The sequence below is a fragment of the Lampetra fluviatilis genome, chromosome 6 (genome assembly GCF_964198595.1).
Source record: "Lampetra fluviatilis chromosome 6, kcLamFluv1.1, whole genome shotgun sequence".
In the NCBI taxonomy this organism is placed as follows: domain Eukaryota; kingdom Metazoa; phylum Chordata; class Hyperoartia; order Petromyzontiformes; family Petromyzontidae; genus Lampetra; species Lampetra fluviatilis.
This window is the reverse complement of record NC_136280.1, coordinates 13,173,159-13,198,839: the sequence shown is the minus strand read 5'-3', so window position 1 is coordinate 13,198,839 and position 25,681 is coordinate 13,173,159. Positions and strand designations below refer to the sequence as shown.

Sequence of the window (25,681 nt, the reverse complement as noted above, 5' to 3'; positions counted from 1 at the left end):
TCAAAAAGAAATCACGTTACTGTCAGCTCACTTGTTACATCCACCTGCATGGCCATGGTTGGCCACGACGATGTTATTTAGAAGCCAGCGCAAGTCACAGCTAATAAAAATAATTGTGCGTTTGCTATTCGTGCCATTCTTATAGTGCACACGGCTATCACGAAGGAAGGCGCTGCTGCGTTGGACGCGTGCTGATGTTGCTATGTGTCATCCCAATTTAATCATTTGCCGCAGGAACCGAAATTTGGCAAATTTGGATCATGACGCCGGCACACAATGACCTCCCCGTTTCAAATGACGACAGGGGGATCTTTAACGTGCACTCTGAAGAAGACGACGACACGTAGCATTGTATCGTTAATACACCCGCAGTGAAAACCAGGGCGGCCTGTCAGATTCGAACCGTGGACCTCTGCAACAAGTGGCGAATGCGCTCCCACTGGGTTACATGTCTCCACCCCAAAAATAGTTCTCTTTTACAGTCTGGCCCTTTACGGACGCCGCTGGGGCAACGAACTTGTGGCGGCAGCAGCAGCAGTCCTCTACCGTTGGCTCTAATAATTTCCCTTCCGTTGCTGATGCTTCCATGTCATTCCTCTGCTCTCTTAGGGCCTCCACCTCCAACTCCATCAGCCCATCTTTTTCCCAGCCACCCTCTGGTACCGCTGGTCTACACAGTAGGGGGCAGCACGTTCCCACTCACCTTGCCACAGGCAGTAATGTTTGTCACGTGACATTTTTATTTTTCTCATCGCTGGAATTTAGCAAAATGAAGCACAGGACCAAATTTAATGTGATGGGTTTTTTTGTGTGCAGTCATTGGTGAACGAGCTGAGGTCATCAATTCACTACACTCAATAACCCGGTTTTAATCTCAGGCCACTGCCTGCATTTGAACACCATAATCTCAGCGCTGTGAGCTACATTGCCTTGCGTGGATTCCGCTCGTTGGTATGCTTCTGATATTACCGTACCATAGCTGCCTGTTCCACATTTATTTTGGTTATTGTTCGTTCCACCTTCAAGTTCTTTCGAATGACTTCATCTCCTATTCTACCTAAACATAGAAATATAATGGAATACACACACAGAGAGTCGGCTAACATAACAGTCAACACCCTACCTGGTTGATTACGTTCTTCCAAAGATTGCTACATTTAATTGAGAGATAAACACAGAACCGGAGACACATAGACAGACACATACGCAGAGAGAGAGATAACACAGAGAGTCTCACATAGAATCTGCTTATCTGTGTTGTATTGCATAAAATTTCTAAGTTTACTAGATTTGTTTTCTCTTTCATTTGTACCTGATGATGATTTGCTCGTGTTGCAATCGAAACGTCGTCTGCTATTATTTAATTCATTATTTTCTCTTTCTACGTGACATTACCGAAAGAACCAAAAAGAGTCACTCCCATTGTTTATAATTCCCCGCGCCGGGGAGATGGAACCGAACCGCCGACCATCGGGGTTTGCAAGTCCGGTGCGCTGCTCATCGTTGCCCCACGCACGAGTTAAGATGCGGAGAACGTTCCTTCATCCACGGCGCTTCACTGAACATTGCCTACAGCTCGTCTTTTACATTTAATGACTGTTCTCCCTCTCAATTGGTTTTCTGCAACAAAGTGGATTTATTGGTTGTGCAGTCCGAATGTAAACACGTTTCATCATTGCCTTCTGCATCATGCGGTGGTCGTTATCCTGCTCATATTGTTTATTTGTGCGTCAGTATTTTTTTTACGTGAAATGTTTTCTTTTTAAATCTGATATCGCGCTTAATTTAAAGGTTTATTCATGGAATTTGACAGTTTTGTGATTATTGGTCCGTATCTTCACTGTGTACATGTGCAGTTGTAGCTTTAGTAACTCAAGTATCCCTTGATAAAGAGTCTCAATGGGCTCCCCATCTGGTTACAGATAGGTCTGTCTGTCTTAAACACTCAGACGCACAGACAAATAGACACCCAGATGCACAAACACACAGATACGCAGACACATATACGCACACTCACAGATGTATAGAAACGCAAATACACAGACACACAGATGCAAAAGAGACTCAGAGACATAGACACTCAGATGCACAAACACACAGATACACAGACACAGAGACGCACGTCCACGCAGACCCACAGATGCACAGAGACGCACTGACACGCAGACCCACAGATGCATAGAAACTCAGACACATATAAACGAAGACGCAGAGACACAGTCTCCGGAAACAGTGTTGGGTGGATATCGGGCTGTGGGATGGCAGCATTGTGAGTGCCGCTCCTCTGCCATTCACCCCGCTCTGTCCACACGTGGCAACCCCCCGGGTGTGTCCACTGACGAGCCGCCGCTAATTGATGCATCACAAGGAGGGCACTTGAATGCGGCACGCCTTTGGCCAAATTGCCCGGAATGTGCCTGATCTCGTCGGACTAAGCAGGGGTTGATTGAGCCTGGGTCGCGCTCGGATGGGCGACCGCGACATACGTTTGGGCCAGTTTCTGGTCTGGCTGCGGGGCTACGTGGAGCGAAGCGGAGGGCGGTGCAGCAAAAGCGAGCATTGTCCCCGAACTCTATACCAGTGTTCTTCATTGCAAGGTCTCGCAGGCCACTCCTAGCCCCTGGTGGCCTTTAGTGCGGCCACTGATGTGCGGCCCCCGGCAATCGACAAATGTGAGAACACCCTCTTTGCAGGCGGTGTGGCAGCCCTCACGCCGATGTCTTAGGGACGCCACGGTGGAGGTCGTGGGTTTGATCCCCGATCCTGACACCTGTATGTTTGGAATCAACACGAGTATTTGACCGCTATAAATTTCCACGTGATAAGCCACTTCGTTGAGCTTTCATTTGTGGCCACGGCGTTTCTGAAAGAAGAGCAATATAGCTCAGTGGGCCTTACCTGGTAAAATAAAAAATGTTGTAATTAGCAGTTATCGGCGAAAGTGCCTCCCCCCCTCTGAAAATGAGTGAAGAACACTGCTCTATACTCTTTGGTTTTTTCGTCACGGTTCCACCTGAAGACGGAAGCTTGTGTTGCCTCCAAAACGTGGTGATTTAATTTATTTAAATTTTTTACCTACGTGACTTTACCGAAAAAACCAAAGAGTATAAATCCTTGCAGTCACGAAAACTTCAAATCTAGAACACCGCTCTACACTAACCCCTACACCAATACTAACTCTGCACTCCCCATATCTATGCTGCCCACCTTCACCAACCTTCGCCAGCGAGTGTGGCGGATCATGGCTACGTAATCCCTACGACCAGCAGAGAGATGGTTTACAGATCGCTGGACATGTACAGCCCAGCATAGCCACCTTGGTGACACTGCTGCTGCCTTCTGAGCGGAGAACACCAGCTGTGTTGTTGCTGTGTGCGCGCACGTGGCCGTATTGGTGCCGTAAGGACCACACGTGCTTGCGTACTTTAGCTGTGCGTGGTCTGAGTGCGTACATGCGTGTGATTGTATTCGCATGTGTGCGTGCCTGCCTGCATGTACCGGTGTGTTATGGTGTGTGGGAATGTGTATGTTTAAGGCGAAACAGGGATATTCCTCTGTGTACCCGTGCTGGTGTGGTCGGGTGTGTGTACGTGTGTAGGTGTTTGAGTACTCATGCTGGTGTGGTAGGGCGTGTGTAGGTATGTGAGTGTGTGTGTGCCCGTGCTGATGTGGCAAGGGGTCGTCCATAAATGATGTCACGCGATTTTGGACGATTTTTGACCCCCCCCCCTCGTCACACGGCGTCACAAAAAGTCAGACCCCCCCTCAAATATGACGTCACAAAGCTCTGCCCCCCCCCAAATAAAACATGCTTCAAATCGCTTTAAACTATTGTAGTGCGTATTTAATGTGCCGCTGCACTCTGATGTTGTAGGAGAAAACATTTATTAAAAAGTCTATTTAATTCAGTAGAACGTGTTGTCTATATTAATTTAAAGTTGCGCATTTTGATGTGATTTCTCAAACACCCCCCTCCCCTCGCACACATCGTCACAAATGTCTGACAACCCCCCCCCCCCAGGTGCGTGAAGTCATTCATGGACGGCCCCTAAGGCGTGTGTGCATGTGTGTGAGTGTGTACGTACCCGTGCTGGTGTGGAAGGGCGTGTGCACACAGGGGATGTGCACCCACTCCCCTGACCCATCCCCCATGTCCCCGTCCTCACCATCTCCCTCCCCGGACGACCAGGCCCTGAGGCGGGCCTCACTCAGGGCAAACTGCTGTGCCACACCTGCACCGCAGGACCGCACAGCCAACCACACAGCACCGCACTGCAATATTCAAATATGCTCAGAATGTCCCCCCCCACCCAATATATTGCTCTAAAATAGATTTCTGTTTATATCATTGTGGTTATGGTTGTACTGTATTAATCCCTAATCTCTGCCATTACATACAGTGAAACAAGAAAAGGTAAAAAAAGAAAAAACAGCAATGCAATACAATACACTATTAGACATCACTGTAGAAAAAAAGGTCCATCCTGTGTCAGTGACTTTTTTTTATATATTAGGCAAGAAATGGCAGGAAATTCATTTTCAAATTTAGATGTTTTTTTCTGGGGGGGGGGGGGGGGGGAACCCGAGAACCCCTGGAAGATTTGGTCCCCCCCCAATGTTGACTCCATGGCTACGGCCTTGACAGGGAACCACACAGAACCCTGCTGGTTCAACCACCATAATCCCTGTGTGTGTTTGTGTTTGTGTGTTACGTGGGGAGCGGCAGTGTACTGGTTAGCACACTGCGCTACAAACCCGGAGACCCACGTTAAATTCTCGCTCACGGCCAATACCGGTGACTAATATCTGAACTGGTCCTGGGCCTCTTCAGGGTCGACTCAGCCTGAAATGTAATTCGGTGCAATATATAAACAGCACTGGGGAGACAAAAGCGGTCAGGCATGGGTTGGCCACCCACCTCTTTTGTGTGCAGTGCTGTCCTTAATAGGTGCTCGCTAACAGCACTTTCCCCAACAGTCTGCTAAGGCTACATGGGGGATCTTTGCTTCGTGTGCACGTTTGAGTGCGAGAGCATATTGAAGTCTGCGTGGGCAGCAGTGGCGCTGTGGTTACAGCACTGCGCGACGAACCCAGTGACCTGTCTTTGATTCCTATCCATGCCCAACATCAGTGCTGAGTTATATGTGAAGCGGTCCTGGGCCTCGCCTAGGTCGACTGAGCCTTAAATGAATACCACGTGCGGTGCGTAAAGGTCACTCAGGCAGCCCGGGCATGGTGCTGGCCACACCAAGCACTCGTGTTGCCGTGTTGGCTTTCAGAGGTGCTCGCTAACAGCACTTGCCCCAACAGCCTGCTCATGTCTATGTGGGGGATCTTTGTCTTTGTGTGTGTGTGTGCAGGGTGAGGTACCCTCAGCAAAGCGAGCCTCTCTCTCCCCATCGACCATGTCGGTGGTGTCGCAGTACGGGGCGTCTGTGTAAAGCGTCGACTCCTGTGCACACAACACACAAAGACAAAGATCCCCCGTGTAGCCTCAACAGACTGTGGGGGCAAGTGCTGTTAGCGAGTACTTATGAAGGCCGGTACGGCACACGAAGGGGTGGGTGGCCAGCACCATGCCTTTGTCTCCCCAGTGGCAATGTTTTACACACCACACCAGGTACTCATTTGAGGCTGAGTCAACCTCGGGGAGGCCCAGGACCAGTTCAGATAATCGTCACTGGTGTTGGCCATGAGCGGGAATCGAATTCAGGTCGCTGGGTTCATAGCGCAGTGCGCTGACCGCTAACCACGACACGATCGCTTCCCACAAAAAACACCAAATGCAGTGTCTCACACACACTGCATCTCCGCAGTGTCCGGTGGTAGGTATGTATGTGTGTAGGTATGTGTGTGTATGTATGTGGTGTATTTGGAAGCTGTTGTATGAAGAACAGAAGGTGGCGGTGTATGCAGTAGAGGTGATATCTGTGAACGTGATGGTAGTGGTGGTCGGGTGTGCAGTGTGAGTGGTAGTGGTGGTGTACGTAGTGGTAGTGGTGTGTGTGGTCGTGTAACAGTGTAAGTGGTGTATGTGGTGGTATATGTGGTTGGGTAGCAGTGTAGATGGTAATAGTGCACGTGATATAATAGTGGTGTAGGTTATATGTGTGATTGTGGTGGTAGTGGTGCATGTGGTCATGTAGTGGTGTAGGTGGTAGCGGTGTAGGTGGTAGTGGTGCACGTGGTCGGGTAGTGGTGTAGGTAGTAGCGATGTAGGTGGTAGTGGTGTACATGGTCGTGTAGCGGTGTAGGTGGTAGTAGTGTAGGTAGCAGTGGTGTAGGTGGTAGTAGTGTCGGTAGCAGTGGTTTAGGTGGTAGCGGTGTACATGGTCGTGTAGCGGTGTAGGTGGTAGTAGTGTAGGTAGCAGTGGTGTAGGTGGTAGTAGTGTCGGTAGCAGTGGTGTAGGTGGTAGCGGTGTACATGGTCGTGTAGCGGTGTAGGTGGTAGTAGTGTAGGTAGCAGTGGTGTAGGTGGTAGCGGTGTAGGTGGTAGTAGTGTAGGTAGCAGTGGTGTAGGTGGTAGCGGTGTAGGTAGCAATGGTGTAGGTGGTAGTAGTGTAGGTAGCAGTGGTGTAGGTGGTAGCAGTGTAGGTAGCAGTGGTGTAGGTGGTAGTAGTGTAGGTAGCAGTGGTGTAGGTGGTAGTAGTGTAGGTAGCAGTGGTGTAGGTGGTAGTAGTGTAGGTAGCAGTGGTGTAGGTGGTAGTAGTGTAGGTAGCAGTGGTGTAGGTGGTAGTAGTGTAGGTAGCAGTGGTGTAGGTGGTAGTAGTGTAGGTAGCAGTGGTGTAGGTGGTAGCAGTGTAGGTAGCAGTGGTGTAGGTGGTAGTAGTGTAGGTAGCAGTGGTGTAGGTGGTAGTAGTGTAGGTAGCAGTGGTGTAGGTGGTAGCAGTGTAGGTAGCAGTGGTGTAGGTGGTAGTAGTGTAGGTAGCAGTGGTGTAGGTGGTAGTAGTGTAGGTAGCAGTGGTGTAGGTGGTAGTAGTGTAGGTAGCAGTGGTGTAGGTGGTAGTAGTGGTGTAGGTGGTAGTAGTGTAGGTAGCAGTAGTGTAGGTGGTAGTAGTGGTGTAGGTGGTAGCGGTGTAGGTGGTAGTAGTGGTGTAGGTGGTAGCGGTGTAGGTGGTAGTAGTGGTGTAGGTGGTAGCGGTGTAGGTGGTAGTAGTGGTGTAGGTGGTAGCGGCGTAGGTGGTAGTAGTGGTGTAGGTGGTAGTAGTGTAGGTAGCAGTAGTGTAGGTGGTAGTAGTGGTGTAGGTGGTAGCGGTGTAGGTGGTAGTAGTGTAGGTGGTAGTAGTGTAGGTAGCAGTGGTGTAGGTGGTAGTAGTGGTGTAGGTGGTAGCGGTGTAGGTGGTAGTAGTGGTGTAGGCGGTAGTGGTGTAGGTGGTAGTAGTGTAGGTAGCGGTGGTGTAGGTAGCAGTGGTGTAGGCGGTAGTGGTGTAGGTGGTAGCGGTGTAGGTGGCAGTAGTGTAGGTAGTAGTGGTGTAGGTGGTAGCGGTGTAGGTGCTGGAGGGCCCACGTGGTAGGACTGGACGTGGCCGTGGTCCCAGTCGTTCCACTCGATCAGGTGAGCCACCCGGCCCCGCGCCATGGGCTTGGTGACACGGGCGCGCACGCTCTCCGACAGACCTACACGCGCACCGCCACAACACAAACAGACCTGCTGTACATAGACGTGCGTACATATTAGTTCCATCATCATCATCACCATTAGCCATGGTCAATCCACTGCTGGATGAAGGCCTCCCCCAAGCCAATACCACCGATGGTTCTGCAATGCAACATTACACCGAGCAAAGGGGTCGGCATGCGGCTCCTTAAGGTCTGCTTCATGAGGATATTCACTTGCATTGCGGCTCTTGAAATAGAGTTGTTTTTCTTCATCGAATTCTTGTTATTTTGGTTGCCGACCCCTGACCTTGCACCAGCACACAAATTAATTCCATCGCTCCGTCTCCCCCGGCTGACGACCCTCCGATACACGCCTTCCATTCTTTGGCTGCAACTCTGTGATTATTCTTATCCACCGGCCATCTTTCCCTTCTGGCGATGTTTCCTGCCCAAGCCCACTTACTTTTCTTCAGAGTTTGGACCATGTTAAATAAATTGCGTACCTTCTCTAATGCAATGGCAGTCATGTGCGGGTCTCCCTGTGCCTCTTTGCCCACCTTTCAGTATTTGTTTTGTATTTTTCGTTGATGACGGTAGCGCTTCTTATTCCAAATGTCATAGCAGGCGGTACCCACCCATTGAAAGCGTTCTTCTCAAAGCAGCAGTGCCCACATGAATTTTCATTGTCAAGCTCAGTTTTACCCAAAAAGCACTCCAGCCTTGCCCTTCACTGCCTCTTCATCTCATCGGTGTGATCCCGTGCGTCGTCAGTAGCCGCCCCACGCTCACGAGCTCTCGTGTGTTTTCCAGTTGTGCCTCTCCGACAGATGTCTCCGGTTGTTTAGCGATTTTGTTGAGCATGAACTTTAGTTTTCTCGATCGGAATTATCCTGAGGCCAACTTTGCAGCCAGCCGTCTTTATTCAGTTATTTCAACATTTCCTGGAGTTGACTGCCACTGGACACTTGAAGGGTAATGTCATCATCGTGCAGATTAGTTTAATCATAAACAGCTTTTGTAAAGACACTCCAAAACGAAGGTCTCCCAAAACCTTGTCAGTCATGAGGGGTTGTTTGACCATACTTCACCACGGTCGTCAGTGTGGATTGGTGAAGTGAAAAATAATAATATTTTGGAGGGGAGGGGAGATTTGTGACCGGGCTGAGACCACCAATCGGGAAAAAACTCAACACACCCGTAAAAAAAACACTGCTTTAAAAGAGGAAAATTATATATAATAGATAACAATTCAGGAAATGACCCTTCTATATGACAAATAAAATGGTAGTATCACTAAATAATTTGTTTAGTATACTCACAGTTATAAGCCAATTCAACCCACGGTCTCAGCAGTGTTGGCTCAGCATTTCTAACCCAGAATAAGCCTCCAAGACACCACTCATAATGCTTTTACTGAAGCCCCCATCATCCAAAGTGCCCCACCATTCCTCTGCCGGTGGCAGTGGGCGATCGTAAACCACATGGGCACCTCCCATGGGCGATGTGCGTCGCATTTGATGCACGAGCGGCGAACTTCACACAATGAAATTTGCCGTCAACAGTCGCCCCTAACAATCGGTTTGGCCGGCAGGACAACAACAAGCAAATACGCATCCGACGATGCTCTTGAGTGGGTATCAGGGCCCGATCTGGCCTCGTAAATGTTGCCATTCACATTCTACAGAAGACGATTAATCAGAGTGCGAGAATAAAGTGGCATTTTCTTGGTTCTTTCGGTAAAGTCACGTAGAATGGAAATAATAAAATAATACAAATAAAACATAATAAAATAATTCTCACGACGTTTCGACCACAACGCAAACAGCCGTCCTCGGGTGAAGAACAGGTCTGTCAGAAAGACAGCGTCTGACAGAAAGATAGCATCTGACAGACCTGTTCTTCACCTGAGGACGGCTGCTTGCGTTGTGGCCGAAACGTCGTGAGAATTATTTTATTATGTTTTATTTGTATTATTTTATTATTTCCATTCTACGTGACTTTACCAAAAGAACCAAGAAGATGAATCCCTGCAGTCACGAAAGCTTTAAATCGAAATTTAAAGCGGCATTGACAACAGGAAGGGGGCCAGTGGGAGGGCAGGGAAAAGAGAGGCAGACAGAAATTGAGATGACAAGAAGAGGCAATCGAAGATCTGGAGGAGCATGCTAGATGTAGGTGCCAAGAGACTGTGAAGAGCTAAATATATTGGCAGAGGACTTGCCCGGCAGTGGGGTGTTCATGGACAAGATAGGGAGAAGAGAGAGAGAGAGATATCGTAATGAAAAATAATGGATGTATGTTGAACTTCTTTCGCACTGTACATAGCCAATCTTGACTTGAAGCTTTCGTGACTGCAGGAATCCATACTATTTGGTTCTTTCGGTAAAGTCACGTAGGTAGAAAAATAAAATAAATCAAGACGTTTCGGGCGCAACATAAGCGTCCGTCCTCAGGTGGGAAAGCATGGCCTGCTGCTGATGCAGATTGCTTTAAAGAGCTGATGACGGACGCTTGTGTTGCGCCCGAAACGTCGTGATTTATTTTATTTTATTTTTATACCTACGGGACTTTATCGAAAGAACCAATGTACATAGCCAGTCCTGCACATGTGGTATTCACGCCATCCCTCACTTGCCAGCAGCTATAATGGTGCAAGCTATCACCAAGGGAAGGCGCTGCTATGTTTCACAGACAGCCTGCAGTAGTTGCACAGCAGGGGGGCGATGTTGCATCCGTAATCCCAATCGATGAACGAATTCACATCAAGTTCAAGTTGATTTATTTGGTATAGCCCTGTGAGCCATTCGGCTCTTGAATCGGGTGCAACCGCAACAAACAAAAAACAAAAACATGAACAAAAAAAAACATCTTAACGTGAATATGTGACTATCCACGGGTAAGCGGACGTCTCGCACAGTTTTTGCGCTCAACGGCGCTGTCAGCGTGAACCGGGGCAACCGCCGGCCACGGCCCCGTCGAATGTTGTCGCCGAGCCACGCCACCGCCCTCACCTGTGATGGACGACCTGGCCAACGCTGTTATCCCGGTAAGGGTTCGTGACCTCCGAACCCTGGGCAGGATCTGCGTGGTGTCCTCAACGGAAGCCTGAGAAACGTGTGCACACACAAATGCAAAGATTTCCCACCCCCCCTAGTTTAGCCGACACGGGACAAGAAGGGCTGGGTGGCCAGCATCACGCCCGGCCGCCTTTGTCTCCCAAGCGGCGATGTTTACACATCACACCAGTTACTCATTTGAGGCCCAGGATTGAGCGGGAATCAAACTCGGGTCGCCGGGTTTGTAGCGAACACATGGACACGCATGGACACAGGAGTGATAGTACAAACACATAGGCAGGAAATTGTACATAAGTGGAATGTTGTTTGGTGTCCAATCCACTTCCTATTCTGTTTGCTGTTTAAAATTGAACATCTGGTCTGCTGGTCTTTCTTGCTGTGCTTACAGCCTTGCCACCTGAGCTGCTTTGTACAGATCTGCTTGCTATGTCCATCTTGTATGCTGTACATACACTTTGTTGTTGTGTGTGTGTGTGCACAGCCCATTGTCTGGTCTATTATGTTTACAATTGGCCGTTTGATCTGCTGTGTGTACACTGTCAAGTCTGCTCTCTGTGTATATATGCATCGTGCTCTCTAGAGCTTTGGTGACTGACGATATTGTACTGATGAGTCCCAATAAGAACGAAACCGTTCGACAGTTGTTGTCTATATCTGTCTCACTGCTGCCTCTCGGTTGGTCACATTCGTTCTAGATTTGAAGTTTTCGTGACTGCAAGGATTCATACTCTTTGGTTTTTTCGGTAAAGTCACGTAGGTAAAAAAATTAATAAATTTAAAAATAAATGAAAAACAACTAAATTAAATCACGACGTTTCGGAGGCAACACAAGCTTCAGGTGTGACGGTTCCACCTGAAGATGGAAGCTTGTGTTGCCTCCGAAACGTCGTGATTTAATTGAGTTGTTTTTTCATTTATTATTTTTTTTCCCTACGTGACTTTACCGAAAAAACCAAAGAGCGTGGTCACATTCGGTCCAATTTATTTTGACGGTGACATAAACCAAGAGGAGCTGCCCTTCGGGAACCGCTGATGGTTTTTTGGACAACGCACAAGGTCCCACAGTGCGTTTTGCGTGCATTACCCTGTGCGTTATTGAAAACTTGCGGCGTTTCGGCCTGCACAATTTGTTTCTGTTATGGTGATGGCTCGCTTGCCCGTCTCTCATGCGAGCGCCACTGTGTGCAGGCTGCTTGTCCGAACTGTCTGGTGGTAACATCCACCGCTGGGGTGCCACAGTGTCGGGATGTTAAATACCTCGCCTGGTATACAGGTGGTCGTGGGTTCGATCACAACTGTGACACCTGCTGCATATTTTGAGTTTGGATGTATCTCTCTCCCCGTGGTCACGTGGATTTTTCTCTGCGGGTCCTCCAGGTTTTTTCCTCCGCATTTAGACTCTAAACGCGTTTCGAGTATTTAGCTGATATAAATTTCCACACGACGATAAGCCACTTCGTTGGACTATCCTATGTGGCCAGGTCGTTTTGGCAAAAAATAATAAAGAACAGCTATACAGCTCAGTGGGCCTTTCCTGAAACAAAACAAGTTTACACCTGATAAGCAGCGTGCAGCCAGGAGGCAGCGCGAGTGAAACTCGCTTCGCGGGATGCATAAAAAACACATCCCGGCGTCGTGCAGCGGGCACCTCGCTGGTGTTGCCCGAGAGGGCGGGAGCGCTCGGCCCGCTCGCCTCCGAGCTGCAGCTCCCCAGGTCACCTCTCGCCAGGCCTCCCTGCACCCCCGTGCTCCCAGGGACGCTGACGCTGCTCCCTCCGCCGCTCCCTGGCCCATTGCTCTTGTGGGGCCACTCGCGCAGGACCTCCGCCTTCACTGCTCAGAGGCGACAAAACAGAAACCGCAAAGCCTCAAGGATCGTACCGTACCCGCTGCTCCCACACATGCACACATCGTCTAGCTTGAACAGACTGCTGGGGGCAAGTGCTGCTTGGTGAGCACTTACGAAGGCCGATTAGCACGGTTAGTTATGTATGGCGCCAAAGAAGTTCAACATACACACGTGCAACGGCACTCGTGCGCTGGGGTGCTGTGGCCAGCGCAATGCACGGCCAACTTTGTCTGCACAAATGCTGATGTTCACACACCGCACCCAGGTACCCGTTTATAGGCTGCGTCGACATGGAAGATAGCACTGGTCAACACACTTTTTCTGGCATAAGGTATTCCAACGGTTTTAAGGTAATTTTGGGGTGCTGATTCCAAATCTGGCATCAGTTTTTGTCTACCACATCAGGTTTTTGAGATATCAAATATTGCATTTTCAATAATAACTGCAGAAGAAAAATATTAAATAAATGTGAATATCTACATAAAATGATATTATAAACACACAATCCTAAAAATACAGCACCATATTTTAACACTGAAGCAGCCACTGACTCGCAACAACTTGCAATCATAAGTGACAGAGTTAATTTCGGGTAAAATCAATGAAAATGGGGTATGCCGATAGCATAAAATGAGATGTGATTGAGCAAATATGAGATCAGATTTGGAATCAGCACCCTGAAATTAGTCTAAAACAGCTGAAAAAGTTCAGGCCAGAATTTTTTTTTTTGTTGACCAGTGTAGTCGCCATTGATGTTGAACTCCATTCGCCAGGTTTGTATCGCAGCACGCTAGCCACTGAATTACCGCTCCCTACTGTATGTATGTTCAACTTCTTTCGCACCGTATGTAGCCAGCGGTACTATTCGGAGATGCGGGGGAAGGACAACAAACTAAACACAAAAAGCATTTCTAAAAAGTGAGACTTAAATCTAGCTCCAGTGGCTTCTCAATATCGGTAGAAAGAGCGTTCCAGACGGCCGCAGAAGCGCATCTTATAGCACGCAATGCAGTGACAGAATACCATCTCTCAGAATTGCAAGAAAATACTGTATCGGTTTTGATTGCCACGAAAGGAACATTCATCTGCAGCATGGCATGTAGGAAAGTGAATGCCCTAAAGTTCGAATGAGTAACGGTCACAATGAAGCGAACCAAACCAAAGTGCACAAGGGTGGCGAGCTCGTCATCGATCAGCCGAGTCACTAATTGGTCCACGCGCCAGACCAGAAATCGGTACAACCTCAAGTAGCAAAAAACTTGGGTTCCACAGTACCGATTTATTTACACGGTCAACGACAAGCGGATCACTCGATAACCCCACTTATTTCAAGTGGTTATCGCGTACATTCATTCAGCGTTACTGGCCACACGAAGAAACTGGAACCACGACGCGTAAATGGCCCACCTCGTGTGGCGCCTACAGGTGAAATACCTCGTCTGGGATCGTGGATTTAAATCACTGGACAACTCGGTCACATTTAGTCTTGTCGCCTGCTTGGCCAATTACAACGCTGAGCATTAAACACACCGCCAGGCGTGTGCACGTGTGTGTCAGGGGCCCGTTGAAGTGAAACGACGGCCGTTCTCTGGCTCGGCGTGGTGCACCGAGTTATCAATGGAAATGCCTCACGACATGAAGCCGATAGCGCAATTGGAATATGCGGGGAACAGAAACAGACGGCTCGAGTAAGAGACCCGCAGGGGACGAGGGCGATGCCAGCGAATGCCAAGTAAGGGCAAATGAGGCCCATGGGTTGGGTGGTGGTGTCAGTTCTACGCACAAAGACAAAGATCCCTGGATAGCCTCCTCAGGCTGTTGGGGCAAGTGATGTTGGCGAACACCTATGACAGACGGAATGACAGGGGTGGGTGGCTAGCACCATACCCGGCCGCCTTTGTCTCCGCAGTGCTCATTATTTACAGGCTGCACCAGGAATTTAAGGCTGAATCCATCTGCGTAAGTGGCAGAACCGGTGCAGATATTCACCACGAACATCGTCCATGAGCGGGAATCGAACTCGGGTTCGCTCGCGGGTTCATAGCTCAGCACGCCAACCACCGCGCCGCCGCTCCCCGAGAGAGACCAAAGACAAAGATCCCCCGTGTAGCCTTAAGAGACTGTTGGGGCAAGTGCAGTTAGCGATAAGCACCTACGACGGCCAGAACGGCACATATGGGAGGGGGGGGGGTGAGTCGGCGGCCAGCACCATGCCCATCCGCTTTTGTCTCCCTCGTGCCGATGTTTACACAGCACACCGGGTACTCAATTGAAGCCGAGTTGACCTAGGGGAGGAGGCCAAGGACCGCTTCGGATAATCGTCACTGTTTGTTGGTGGCCGTGAGCGGGGATCGAAGTCGGGGGTGGGGTTCATAGCGCAGCGCGCTAACCGCCGCGCCACCGCTCCCCGAGAGAGACGGCACTCTCATTACGACTCTCCCACTCTCTCAAGGGCAACGCGTTGACGCTCGCGGTCCGCTCCATCGACGGGAGCGAGAGCGAGTGGGAGAGAAGCTTCGATCGCTGCTAATTGCGCGGCAGCGTCGCCCTTGCCTCGTCCAAGGCGCGGGCGTTATTTTTAGACCAAGCTCCAGCAGCAAGCCAGCAGCCAGCGGCAGTCACATCGGGTGGTGGTGGTGGTGGCGAAAGGATAAAATAAGAAGTGGCCCTTCCTCCGCCCGCGGAAGGCCATTGCCCTCGTGAGACGTAAATTTGCTGGGCGGCAAAACCGGCCATTAATCGCCGCGAGTGTCCCGGCTCGGAAATTTACAACGACGTCAACAACAACAACAACACCACCACCAACAAAACCTCCCGGGACTGTCATGCATGTCGCGAGGTGACGGTGATGGCGGGGGTTGTATAAGGACGCGTAATTGACCTGTGCGTAGCCTCTTACAGGAGTCAGCGAATTAATCAAAGTCTCGTCGGATCAAAGGTTCAGAGGGGCGATTATCATGTTGGGGCAATGGCCAAACGTGTCGGAGAGTTCTTGATATGAAGCTTTCGTGACTTCAGGAATCCAGGAATCCATATTCTTTGGTTCTTTCGGTGAAGTCACGTAGGTAGAAAAAATAATAGATCACGACCGTTTCGATCGCAACACAAGCGACCGTCTTCTCCTGAAGACGAATGAACCCGAGAGTATGTGTCGGAGAGTGTTACAAGCGTGAGGCCAGGGTGTCTCTGAGGACGGGATGCTTGTCAGAGTGCTGTACCGTACCGAGCCAAGTCCTGGGTGTCTACAATGGGCTTATGCCTGCGGTGTTATAACACTGATCCTGTGCATCTGAGTGGTCCAGCGGTTCCAACCAGAGGTAGCAAACGGGTTTTGATTCCTTACCCGTACCCGTACCCGGCCGCCCCAGGGTCGCAAATGGGTACCCGTACTCGTACCCGGCCGGGTACGGGTACCCGTTCTCTACCCGTACCCTACCCTAAATGAGTGACAAACGGTTACTCAGCAGTGACTCACGGCCTACCCGTACCCGTACCCGGCCGCACCAGGGTCGCAAACCTGGCCGGGTACGGGTAGCCAGGTATCGGATAGGGTACGGGTATCGGGTACCCGGTTGCGACCTCTGGTTCCAACCCAGGAGGTGGAGGCGTCTGTCCATTTCAACGGGGCTGATGTCCATGCCATAGCCAGCGGCACTGAGGGTGTGTGTTCGAGCACTGGACCTGGGTGTCTCTCTCCCTCCCCGTATGCAATTACATCTTGGTGTGTTTAGCAACTGAATTTCAATTATGCTGTTGGTGTCATTGCATGGGACCACGATGCACATCCATTTCGCAACGAGCGGGGCACCACTTTGTTGGAGAACGCCCCCCGCAAAATGGCATCACAAAACTACAGCAGTCATTCGACAGCCACGTCAAGACGCCTCATCTACGTCTGTTTCCATCCGCACGTTTGTAGAATGTTTACCGCACGCGCGAGGCCGTGGGTTTTCTCCGGGTGCTCCGGTTTCCTCCCACGTGTATAATAAAGACAGCTCGTCATTAATTGGCTGAAAACATCTTAAGATAAAAAAAAATGTAGCAGCGGTAGCAGGGCCCTCCTTAAAAATAATTATACGACTGCGTGGCTCTCCTGGATAAATAAGTTTAATACAATTATCCACACAAGGGGCACACCTTTACATGCTCTTAAAGGAGTGTTCATCGCATGCCTATCAATCTGAAAATTTTGTAATTCTCAGAGCTGGGACTAACGAGATGTAGTGAAAAAAAAACCCGAAGTTATTTTTAAGACCATGTTTAACACGTGCATTTAAATGCTGCTGCCACGAGAAGACCTGGAGGCCTTCATCGGATGTACAATCCATTCTATGCAATTATACACTTCCTCCCTTGGTGACCAGACCCTGTCTGCTATAATTATGTCATAGGCTGAAACGAGCCCAATTATCACATTCGTAAGCAGCCATTTATGCTGAAAATTATCTCCGCTAATTCCCCCACCTGCTACAAACAGATGTTTGGCGTGCGCCCATCCGTCATGTGAACACAAGAGGGTAATGGTATTACAATATCGGTGAAATTTAGGCGGCTGGTCTCCGCCTCTATCCGGCCCTCGCACGCTCTCCTCGTGCATTCACACCTTTTTCGATTTAAAACTTTCGTGACTGCAGGGATTCACATTATTGGTTCTTTCGGTAAAGTCACGTAGAAGGGAAATAATAAAATACAAAAAAATAAAACGATAAAAATTATCACGACGTTCCGATCGCAACACAAGCAATCATCATCAGGTGTGAAAACTACAGCAATAATTTTTTAGCTGAAGTGGGAGAGATGCTGTAGTTTTCACACCTGATGATGATTTTATATTTTATTATTTCCCTTCTATGTGACTTTACCGAAAGAATCAAGAATATTCACACCTTTGTCAGGGTGCACAGCAAACACCCCCGAGGATCTGGGCCCTAGCCGATCGCACGCTATCAAGATGCGCGTCTGCTGCCGTCTGGAACGCTCTTCCTTCCGACATTAGGAAGCCACTGGAGCTATGCACTTTAAATAAGCCAGATCCCGCAGCGTCGCGCGATTGGCATGGGCCCCACTCCAAGAAATGAAACTCGGCCTCCTGTCCGTCCTTCTCTCTTCATCGTAGCCCAGTACCTCTGGGTCCCTCCGGCCCGTGGGTCGTGATAGTGAGATCACGGGCCAGACCCATATGGGATGCTGGGTTCAAACCCTGAGGTTGGGTGTCTCTCAGGAGGATGACGGCCCATGTCTGGGAACTGAGCCATCGCCGCTAAGGGTGTAGGTTCAAGGGTTGATGCCCATGTCAAGGCAATGAGCCAGCTCCTAGTTTAAAGCCAAGGAAGTGGGCGGCTCTCACTGTGGCACTTCCCATATTGGGACACTGAGCCACTACTTACTGAGGTCCTGAGTTTAAGCAGCCCTGGCTAATTTAATTTATAAACTAAACCAAGCTTTTTTTTACAGGTAAGGCCCACTGAGCTATGTAACTATTATAGCAAATTATAGCTCAAACAAGTAGTTTATAAGGGCGTGGAAATGTATCGCAGACAAATACTATGAACGCATGTTGATTATAAATGGAGAGGGAAAAACCGGAGGACCCGGAGAAATGGACGCGACAATGGGGATAAACATGCAAACTCCAAATACACAGGCGTCAGGTCGCGTAAATATATAAATGTGTCTTTAAACCCGCCACCACCCGACACAGCCAACTAGTAAGGGTTTAATGACACATTTATATATTTACGCGATCTCACCCAAAAAAAAAACCTCTGTTATGGATGATATTGGTCGCGAAAGCCTACGTGTTAAACTGACAGGCATCAGGGTCGGGATCAAACCCACGACCTCCTGTATACCAGGTGATGTAGTTAACATCTCGCCAACGTGACACTCCTCTCGTCACCGCAATGATCGTCTCCCATTTCTAACCATGCGATTGGTGGGAACTCCACATTTTTACGTTGGGGGGGTGGGGTGAGTCCTTCCAAAGGAAACTATTGTCTGAAAAAAGTAAGCATAGGTTTTACCCTTACTGGAAATAAAACAGGTGTTAAGATTTTGATTTAAAGCTTTCGTGACTGCAGGGATTCATATTCTTGGTTCTTTCGGTAAAGTCACGTAGAAGTTAAATAATAAAATAATAATAATATAAAACAAGAATATATGTGTTAAGATGTTCCACGATTGTCTACCTACCACAAACTGGTATCAATTGTATTGACCCAGGGTGGATGAAAGACGGAGTCGTCCCATGGTCGGGATGTGAACTCACACTTTACCGACTGTGAGGCGTGCGCTTGAACTGCTGCGCCATTCACTCGGATTATTTGTCCCCACGGAGGGTAAAAAGCTCTTAGCGTGCAGTGTCCGATAACTGCATGAAAATATTCCACTCTCGTCCACTCCTCCCTCCGTCATATTCAGAAAAAATTAATGAATAATTGAGTCATTGCTGGCAAAGTGGTGAGCGCAATTGCACCATTAACCCGGTATCCTGAGTTCAATTCCTGGCCATGCCTAACTTTGGTGGCAAGTGATATCTGAATCAGTCACGGGTCGTTACCTTCGCCAAACCTGCACTGACCAGCGTGAGGCAATTGCCAAAATCGCCGAAATGCATGGAGAGGGTTTCATCCAGCGGTAGATTTACAAAGGGCTGTATTTATATATATATATAGTTTGTACTCATATTAATTATATTCCAAACTGTCCTATCGACGTCTGGTTACCATGAGATAAAGCCATTTCCATTTGGAACTCTTGCAGAGAGCCGTGTCAAATACAGCATGTTCTCACCTGCCACGGAGATGTCCGTCACACATTACTAAAACTTACATATACAATTTTTTGGATCTGGATTAAATCAAATTAGGAAGAAAATCTAATTTAACACGGTGTGGGGTTTTTTTTGTACAATCATTGGTGACCGGGGCGAGACCATCACCTCTGTACGTGCGGGGACACCAGTGTCACCACGAGTGGCTGAAACCCAGATTCAAACTCAGGCTCTTAGCGTTGTAGGCTCAGTGGTGTCAGCCACCTCTGTCCGTCGCTCTACTCAATACCGAGTAGCCGTTGCCTCGATTATGAAGCCACTCAACGGTGTGCACACTTGGACGTTTTATATAACATCGCCATACTGTCCCCTCGGTGACATTTACAAAAGTATCCATCCGATTCTCTGTCTCCCTATCGCCCTCTTTCCTTCCCACTTCACCAAACACGAACCTTTCCTCCACGTTCCCCCCTCGTCACACGCCGTCACCCAGACAAACTCACTTGGCTCGTTGTTTAACCGCCCCATATCAGGCCGGCAGCCGCCCCCCTCCCCCCCCCCGCTGTGGCTCCGACTCCACCTGAAACACGATCGTGTGGAACGGTGTTCTTGTGATGCAGCTGGGTGCTGCTGCCGGGTCATCAAATTTGCCACCCGGCGGGAAGTCTGCCCTTACCAACCCCACGCCTGTGTAAGCATCGTCAATCTCGCCGCCTCCTGCTCTGCGAGTGGGGGTCGCTTGTCCTCGTAGAGTTGAGGTCTCTACTTTAGCACACGGGTTTGAGAACCTTTTTTCTGCCAAGGGCCATTTGGATATTTATAACATCATTCGCGGGCCATGTAAAATTATCAACTTAAAAATTAGCCTGTTATATTTGGTCAAACATTTAATTAACTCACCCCTAATGCGATGGCTGGAACTGCTTCTCTTTGGCGAGGCGTGTGATGCTTGCTGGTATTGATGATGTTGCTACTCGCAACTGCTTTTCCACATTTGCTCCTAGATTTATTGAATTTCGAGTCCCGCCTGCGGTTGCCTTGGCAGGGCCAGACCCAAATGAATTTGCGGGCCTTACACGGCCCGCGGGCCGGACGTCCCCCACCCCTGCTTTAGCAGGTGGTTTCTCAACATATGTCCGATTCGGGTTTCATTTATCGGTTGCGCTACAGTCGCTCCGTTGCCACGGTCTTCCACCGTGAGCAAGAGCATCATGCCTCGCCAGGAGAACGCGGACGTCCCGTACATGGCAGTGCCACTGTTATTCACGGCTATGAATGCACCATTTTTCTGAATCGCGATAAGTGCACGGTGTAAGTATGTCTGTTTAACTTCTTTCGCACCATACGTAGCCAACCGTGCGAATTGGACAACGAACTGAAGACAAAAAGCAGTTCTAAAGAAATGAGTTTTCAATCGAGATGATTTGAAAGTGTATAGCTCCCAGCAGCTTCCTAATATTGGAAGGAAGAGCGTTCTAGACAGCCGCAGAAGCGCATCTGAAAGCACGCGTTGCGGTGACCATCTTTGTTCGATGGCCAGCCAAAACGATACAGTAGCAACTACAGTAAAACCTTTGATTACGAGCATAATTCGTTCCGGAAACGTGTTTGTAATCCAAAGCACTCGTATATCAGTTGTGATCACGTGATGCTCGGCAGACAAAGCGTATACACGTACTACTCGTGTTGCAAGACCTCGCTCGTTTATCAAATTAATATTCATTTTAAAAAAATTATCGTCTTGCAAAACACTCGCAGACCAAGTTACTCGCAATCCAAGGTTTTACTGTACATGTACAACTGCCCTTTACAGGTTTAGGAGGAGGGGGTGGTCCTGAAATGTCAAGACTTTCAAATACCTCCCCCCCCCCATTACCCTTACATTAATAAATAAACACATTCAATTGATTTCTCTAGTGAATACCAATGAATTAACACAGTTAAGTGTCAAGACTGCTGGATGAACAAGGGCCTCTAGATATTTGTCAATCATATGTGCTCTTTGACCATACTTCACCAAACTGGTCAGTGAGGATTGCTGAAGAGCAGTTTTGGTATCAGTCACCACTGATGAATCGAGCTCAGGTCATTAGGTTCATAGTGCAGTGTGCGAACCGCTGTGCCATCATGTACTCTCCCCAGTGATTACGTAGAGTACAGCAGGGACGTGCGGTCAGGGGAGGCAGGGGAGGCAGGGGAGGCAGAGCCTCACGTGTCATACGCCAATGAAAATAGCTGTTATTAAAAGTAAAAAATAATAATAATAAAATACAAATTTAGATTTTTCCACTGATCTGTATTATAAGTGTAATTTCTGTACGATTCCAATCATTTTTAAAGTCAAAATCGCCAAATTTGCGGAGCTCCGCTGCAAATACAGGAAGAGACAAGAAGTGAGGCAGCGACAAGCTCAGCCTCCCCTCTGATTGCGCAACCCCTCAGTAACTGGATGGAGTGCGGGCAATAAGCGCGTGCCTGTTACTATCTCAGTATGTCACCAATGTAATGTTTGTAGACCCCTTCATTTCATGTCCTCGCCTTCCATACTCCAGGTAACTTATTTCACGTATGTGTATCAAGATATTTAGGCTCGCTGGTCTCGTCATGAAACTGCAATGAAAAAGCACCAGGGGAGGCAGCTATCACATCTGCCTCACTGAGGGGGACGTGTCTAACACGCCCCCCTCAGTGAGCACACGCCCCCCTCAGTGAGGACACGCCCCCTCCGTGAGGACACGCCCCCTCCGTGAGGACACGCCCCCCTCGGTGTGTGAATCTGGATCTGACACCAGCCAGTGCCTCCCCAGCCATTGACCTCACCGCACGTCACTGGAGTACAGCAATTATTAGTTGATTAATACGCGGCTAACGGGCGGTGATACGGCCTCGTGGCAGCGCATTAGTCGCCTGTAGCAGAGGTTCACGGTTCGAATCCAAAGGCTGCGCTGGTTATTACTGCGGGTTTATCAACCGTGAAAAAAAAAATGCGCCGCCCGCTTTACAAGTGGACGTTAAAAATCGTTGACGTCATTCGCAAGAGTAGGCCCATGTGTGCCGGCGTCACGATTCAATTTCGTAAAATTACAAGTGAATACGTTTAATTATACAGAGCAACTACAAGGGCCCCTCGAAAAAAAGTCACGAGACTCGGCAAGGCTTTCCTAGATGATCAAGCGTCACAATTAAATAACGGGTTAGCGGGCCATTGCCCGCGCCCTATTGGCTTTGGCGTCACACTCCACGGGAGGGTAATTGCTTGATTCACTGATGGTGGGGTTGGTATATTTTAAGTGTTTAGCGCGAGACCCGAAAGCAATGTAGAAATGTAGTCTTCTTCTTTCGTACGGCTGATGGAGATGCGGAGAAACAACTACAATTTCGCCTTAAGGTGGTCAGGCCAAACAACCGCGCAGGGAGCAGTGGAGTGTATCGCTGTAATGTGTCATTCGTATTTGTGGATCGGGCATTGCGTCATTATACGAAGCTTATGGCAGGACCCCGGGGTCCCATAAGCCCCCAGCTCTCGCATAAACTGCGTTGCGACGTAATTTTATGTCTGTTGAAGGCGAACGACACGGCAATCTATTCCTCTCGACGAGCTCTACACGATGAGCTCATCAAAGTTTCAAAATTTTGTTTATGACTACGGCAATTTTGGCAACGACGGGTGCTTGGTGAAGAACGAGCGGATTGATTTCTGGTGGATCGCGGCGTTTATGTGCGCAGTGGGACAGAGTCGCCAAAAATAAATAAATAAATCTATCATCTTGGTTCTTTCAGTAAAGTCACGTAGAAGGGAAATAATAAAATAATAAAAATAAACATAATAACTGGAGTACAGATATCTGTTATTTATTTGTATTATTTTATTATTTTCCTTCTACGTGACTTTACCGAAAGAACCAAGAAGATGAATCCCTGCAGTTACGAAAGCTTTAAATCGAAAAATAAATTGCTATTTTGACTTCCGTTTATTCGAGACCCCGGGGTCCCGCCATGAGGTTCGTGTGTTGTATGGTCTGTTCTAGATGACCACAGTCGCACACTAGAGAGTTATACATTTTCCATTTGTGCATCAGGTATCTATCTGCACCTGCCATGGTTTGTGCAGTGAATGCGCTTTAGGGTGGACCATGAGCTTCGTGGAAGATCAAACCCAGGGATATTCTGTGTTGGAACTTTAGGCTGACCCTACCCTGTGAGTGAAATCAATCAACCTCTGGGCCATAACCTTTTGGCGGACCAGATTACATTTTGATGTTTGCATTTTTATATCCATAGGCATACACTTAACCAGAGGTGTGCCACGTTTCAGATGTCAGTCACTCGGTCATGATTTTATCTATCTACAGTGATACTCCGGTTTACGTCGGGGATGAGTTCCAGAAAGGTGCGACAACGAATATCGAAACAACGTAAAATGAAAGCGATTTACAGGGGAGGTGGTGGTGGAGGCGAAGGCTGAGAGGCGACGGATAACGAGAAAGGACGGACGATGCAGTCAGCGGCATAAGTGTGGGGTTGATGGGACGCAAATTAGGTCGCAGTGACGACGTGTTTGTGAGACAACGTAAAAGGAGAGACGTAAATTCGTGATTTAATGTACTAGCTATGGATGTGCTACATACTGTTAATACGACACACACGAAAGACTGTGTAGATCATGGGACTTTCCTTGCCAGTATCAAAATATAACAATTGGGTAAAACCTATTCTTATAGACTGTGTACATGATCGGTCCTTTTTTTTGTCTCAATCCACTGCTGGATGAGCCCCCCCACGCTACCCCAACAGATGGGTCAGCGCGGATCGTGAATGTGGGGAGCGCAGACGGGGAGCACAGAAGTTCAGTACAACCGATTTTGCTGCACTGACCCCCTCCGCTGTGGCACGGCCCCGCAGTCACCCGGGAGAGCCGCGGCACGCACGGCGGTGCCGCACACCGCAGCGTTAGCCAGGCTCAACAACCTGCTTGGCTTCCGAGACGGGATGAGATCGCTACACATTGGTGAAGTCATTAAGTCTTCTTGGTTCTTTCGGTAAAATAACGTAGAAGGGAAGTAATAAACTAATAAAAATAAAACATAATAACTTCCCTTCTACGTGACTTTACCGAAAGAACCAAGAAGATGAATCCCTGCAGTCACGAAAGCTTTAAATCGGAAGTCATTAAGCTTGTGATCCCTTTCCCCGCACCTCCGATTAACACGGATGGCGACGTACAGTGCGAAAAAAGTTCAACATGCATCCAGTACAACGACTAGTTGAGTTTCAATATTGTAATCTCGACTGCATTTGTTGGTGGTCATTTGCTCGGTCCCGTAAAATATTTGGTGACGGCCCCAAAATCCAGCCTCCCGACGGCAGGAAACCTACCGCCCACAAATGCCACCTCACCATTTGCTCCACACGGCTGTGAGCTGCCAAGAAAACGACGACGCTCCATCAACCGCTTCAGAACGGCAACTGGGCCCCTGCGCCACACCTCCTCCTCCTCAAGGGGAGAATTAAAGGCAACCCACCGTGTGACTGCGGCCACCCGTGCCACACGATTGGAACCCGTATCGGCGAACAATGGCAGGCTTCAACTTGGACGTGTGATTGGCACAGACTTTGCCATACGCTGGAGGAGTGGTTCTTAAGCTGGGGGTGTGAGATGCCCTTTTGTGGGGGGTGGGAGACGTGGGCCAGATTTTTTTAGAAGGTAAATCATTGAAACAAGTTACGCACGGGTAGGTAAGTATAACTACTTTCTAGATTTGAAGCTTTCGTGACTGCAAGGATTCATTCGATAAAGTCACGTAGGTAAAAAATAAAATTAAAATTAATAAAAGTAAAATAAAAATCACGACGTTTCGGAGGCAACACAAGCTTCCGTCTTCAGGTGGAACCGTCACAGCACGATTGCTGTATCAAGTAAAGAGAAATTCTAAGAGACCCGTCCTTGTATATATACTGGTTGAGGGGGGGAGGAGCCAAGGTAGGCACCTGGATCGGAGTTTTGTATTATTATTGTGAGGTTGGTGTGGCTGAGGCTGCTGCTAGGAATGAGCCTTTGTTGTGTAGATTGGTTGAAACTGGGAGGTGCCAGAGTTGTTAACTACTTTGTCTCATCAAAGGGGTGCAATCCTGCAGTAAAGGTTAAGAACCACTGCTTTAGAGAGACTCCGCCCCCCCCGCCGCCAAAAAAAATCCACATCAGTCGTGCCGTGGCTGATGATGCCGATTACATCACCAAGACTCCACACCGCCACCTCCCGTCCAGCGGCACACGCGTGAACAGAGTTCGGCGTCTTCTCCCCACGCACTCCGTGGGGGGAGAGGGGGGGTGTTTGTGTTTCTTGCACGGGGAAAGGAAAATTTTTTTCCGATGGCCAATTGAGA

The 25,681-nt window shown here is 48.7% G+C and overlaps 1 protein-coding gene across 3 annotated transcripts in view; it reads right to left on the bottom strand.

Annotated features, from left to right (window-relative positions):
* FAM131A (family with sequence similarity 131 member A) overlaps nucleotides 1-25,681 on the bottom strand; it is a 52,123-nt gene that overhangs the window by 12,136 nt on the left and 14,306 nt on the right. For all 3 annotated transcript variants that reach the window (XM_078857768.1, XM_078857771.1, XM_078857770.1), the window contains exons 3-7: nucleotides 12,325-12,509; nucleotides 10,611-10,704; nucleotides 7,508-7,617; nucleotides 5,371-5,452; nucleotides 4,086-4,232 (exon numbers count right to left, since the gene is read on the bottom strand). In XM_078857768.1, coding sequence (XP_078713894.1) covers nucleotides 4,086-4,232; nucleotides 5,371-5,452; nucleotides 7,508-7,617; nucleotides 10,611-10,704; nucleotides 12,325-12,509 — 618 coding nt within the window. The remainder of the gene's footprint in view (nucleotides 1-4,085; nucleotides 4,233-5,370; nucleotides 5,453-7,507; nucleotides 7,618-10,610; nucleotides 10,705-12,324; nucleotides 12,510-25,681) is intronic.